The 3,564-nt window shown below is 43.4% G+C and overlaps 1 protein-coding gene across 4 annotated transcripts in view; it reads left to right on the top strand.

The window, feature by feature from the left end:
* Window positions 1-3,564, top strand: part of RNF20 (ring finger protein 20) — a 27,334-nt gene continuing 23,770 nt past the window's right edge. Inside the window, exons 1-2 of one of the 4 annotated variants that reach the window (XM_017527774.2) lie at window positions 1-88; window positions 1,227-1,378. In XM_017527774.2, the coding sequence (XP_017383263.1) occupies window positions 1,250-1,378 (129 nt within the window). In that variant the 5' untranslated portion in view covers window positions 1-88; window positions 1,227-1,249. The other 3 variants (XM_037738229.1, XM_037738228.1, XR_001824992.1) reach the window with 3 other exon arrangements.

The raw sequence follows: 3,564 nt of genomic DNA, 5'->3' as shown, positions 1-3,564 counted from the left end.
TTCCTCCCCACGGCCCCGCCTCCCGGAAGCTCTGCCCTGTCTCCGCCGCGGGTCAGGGGTGAGAGCTGGAACCGCTGCCCGGGCCTTGGTGAGTGAGTAACTGCTACGAGTTCTGTTCCTGGGCGGCGCCAGTTCAAGGAACCTAGGTTAGAGCACGCTAAGGGCGCAACAGGACTGTACTGGGCCTCAGGAACCTCCACCCTCTCCGGTTCTGGGGCCCTCAGTCTCCTGGGCCTGCAATTATCCACGCTGAGGCTGAGGTCTTTGGCCCTTCGCGAGTATGGATTGCAGCCTTGTTCTGCTTCTGTCTCTCTCCAGGCGAGGTCCTACACAGGTTGTTGCCAGCGATAGGCGTCTCCTGGAGCTGGAATTGGAAGCAAAGTAGCCTTGTCGGTCTCGGTGATGGCCGGGTTGCTTCCTGAAGTAGCCAAGGTGCTTTAGCATCCATTCCGCCTCCTTTGAGCACCCCGGGAGGTAGGCAGGGCAGATGAAAATACAGTCGTTAATATTGTACAGTTGAGGAAACTGAAGCTCTTGGTGAATTCAGTTTCAAGGCAGCACGGCTCTCTAAGAGGCAGAACTGGGATTCGCACCCAGGTCTAACTTCCGTAGAGTTGCGCAAAATATTGGAGAGAGCGTTTGGAAAAAAGGGAGACAATGCACACGTTAGAAGAAGAGCTGGAGTTTCTGAATGCTTGCTTTGTGTTCTGCATTTTGCCAAGTTCTTTCTATAATTATATCATCTTTTTAAAATAATAAGCATAGGAAGTACATACTGTGGTTATTTATTCCTGGGTTGGGCAACTGAGGCTCAGAGATGATAACTGACTGGCCTAGCGTTAATGACTTTAGTAGGCATTTCCCGGATCTCTTTCAGCTCTGTGATTCTTCCAACACTGTCGTTTTAACTTCTGGCATAATCAGAATGCACTTTTCTGATTTTGGCATTGTAAGAAGGGAGATTGCAGAACTTCATATTTTGTCTCTTCACTCTTTACCCATTGTGTCATTTCTTATGTAAATTTTACCTTGACTTTTACTCCACGATTTAATTTTTTTTTTTTTTTCTCCAAGAGGAATGTGGGGATGGATGTGGAATTAATGGATCCAGGTTAAAGGGCTGGCCAGAAAAAGTGCTAGTTTTTACATTATGGGTGTACTCTCTTTATTGTTGATTTCCTTACATATATTATGTCAGTGTTTGCCTTTTTTTTTTTTTTAATCAGGAAAACGGCTGTCATCTGCCAAAATGTCAGGAATTGGAAATAAAAGAGCAGCTGGAGAACCTGGCAGCTCCGTGCCTCCGGAGAAGAAGACAGCTGTTGAAGATTCGGGGACCACAGTGGAAACAATTAAGCTAGGAGGTGTCTCTTCAACGGTATGAGGAAACAATGCTATGAAAGTGTGCTTTGCTTCTGTCATTTGCAACTTGAAACTAAAAATTCATGGCAGCTGTCTGGAGTATGGGGAAGCTCTTTGAAAAGAAGAGGGAAATAAAACAGGCTGAAAATAGGTAAAATGATATGGTAGTCAGTTCTGGAGGAGAGGTAGATTTACAGTTCTTTGTTTTCGAGGTGTACTTACATTCTTTTGAGAATCTGGGAATGTGGTGCCTGATACAACATTAACTGTAGGTATTTAGCAGTGGGAAGATATACATTTATTTTTCATTCCCTGAAAGAGTCAGTACCAGATTCTAAGAGGCAGTTTAGTAATTATTGAGAGCTTGGTGAAAAGTGAGAGTCTGAGACCAGACTGTCTGGGGTTGACTCTGAGCTGTACCACTTCCTACCTGGCTGATCTGTGTTAGCCTTCCTTTGCCCATTTTCTTGTCTGTAAATGTAATTAGAGTCCCTGCTACATTAGATTTTTATGCAGATAAAATGAGAGACCCTGTTAAGGACTAACACTTTGCATTTAACATAGTAAATAGTCAATAAATGTGAGCCATTTGTAGCTAATATTGGGCTAGATAATATAATGATGCATAACATACATATTATCCTTGTTCTAATGGAGCTGACAAAATGAGTGTTATATACCAAAATCTCATAGTAATGTTATATATCTGTTAAACATCAGAAGTTTACAGGTTTTGATCTGGATCAAGATTTTACTTTTTGAAACTCAGCCATGGGGATGTGATGTTAAAATGTTTTGCATTTGTATGGCTTGCAAAACTACATCTATTACTTACTTGATTTTGAAGCTGAGGTTTATTTTAGAGAGGTTGATTTTTTTTTTTGAGTCAGAATAATAGGAACATTCATAGTAAGTTGTTGATGATGTGTTATTCCTGAGACTACCTGGGGTCCTGGTACTTAATGTTGCCGACAGGAGGTGGTTTTGTCTTAGCACTGCCTTACATCATGCATTCCAAAGGCATTTATTCACTCAATATATAAATATTTGTTGCGTATTTGTTATTTGCCAGACACTGTGCTTTACACTGAAGACAGCCCCTAGACTTTAGTTTGTAGGGTAGCACTGACAAGGGAATAGACTATTTAGAGTGAGATATGTGCTGTTCATAGGGTCAAGCATATACTTACGGAAAGCACATAGCACACACCCGAGTTTGGACTTTATCCAGAAGGCAATGAGAAGCCATTGGATGGCCTTAAGTAGGGGAGTAACATGCTCTGATTTATGTTTGGAGACTATAGAAGAACAAGGGTTATAAAACAAGGGTCCAGTTAACAGAGCCGTCTCTTCATTCCTTCTTATTCCCTTTCCTCTACAACTCCATCTCTCCAAACGTGGGGATCTGAGGCGTGTATCCATTGATCCCTGCTCCAGTTGGTTGAAGGTTGCCTTTGAAAGCAGTGCCTCCTGTGCATTGTTAGATTGCTGTTATGTGCCAGCTGTGATTGTGGGTCAGGAAAACTGAGTCTCCCAAGGGTAATTCAATTGGAAACACTGGCAGCGTAAATGGAGCTGTCCACCACGGCTGTGCTGAAATGTGGCAGGCTGACAGGACTTAGCACAGAGTGTTTGCTGTGGGAGGCCTTTGCAGTAATCTTAGTGAGAGATCATGGTGGCTTGGACCACTGTGGAGGTGGCATTGATAAGATCTGCTGATGGTTTGGATAACTCACATGAAAGACAGGAGGGAGGATCACCCCAGGATTTTGAAAGTATTGGAGTTTCTACTTAGCCAGAAAGGAGCAGATTTTGGGGAGTCATGGAGGATGAATTGAGTTTGGTTTGGTTTGGGACATACAAGTTTGAGATATTTATTTTACCTCTGAGTGGATAGGTAGTTAATAAGTTGGATGCTGGACAGAGGTCTGGCTAAAGCCGTACATTTGGGAATCATCGTTTTGTGAGTTGTGTTTAAATGTTTGAGACTACAGACTCTTTTAAGGAATAAGCGTAAATAAAGAGGTCTGCTGGAGCACTGTAATATTTTCATGTCAAGGAGATGAGAAAGGACTAATCAAAGATACAAACAATGCGGGACCAATGAGGTAAGAGAGACTGGGTTCCAGGGGCCGGGCGCGGTGGCTCAAGCCTGTAATCCCAGCACTTTGGGAGGCCGAGGCGGGTGGATCACGAGGTCAA

Source organism: Cebus imitator, unplaced genomic scaffold, assembly GCF_001604975.1.
Source record: "Cebus imitator isolate Cc_AM_T3 unplaced genomic scaffold, Cebus_imitator-1.0 Scaffold51, whole genome shotgun sequence".
Classification (NCBI taxonomy): domain Eukaryota; kingdom Metazoa; phylum Chordata; class Mammalia; order Primates; family Cebidae; genus Cebus; species Cebus imitator.
This window is presented reverse-complemented; position numbering and strand designations above follow the sequence as displayed.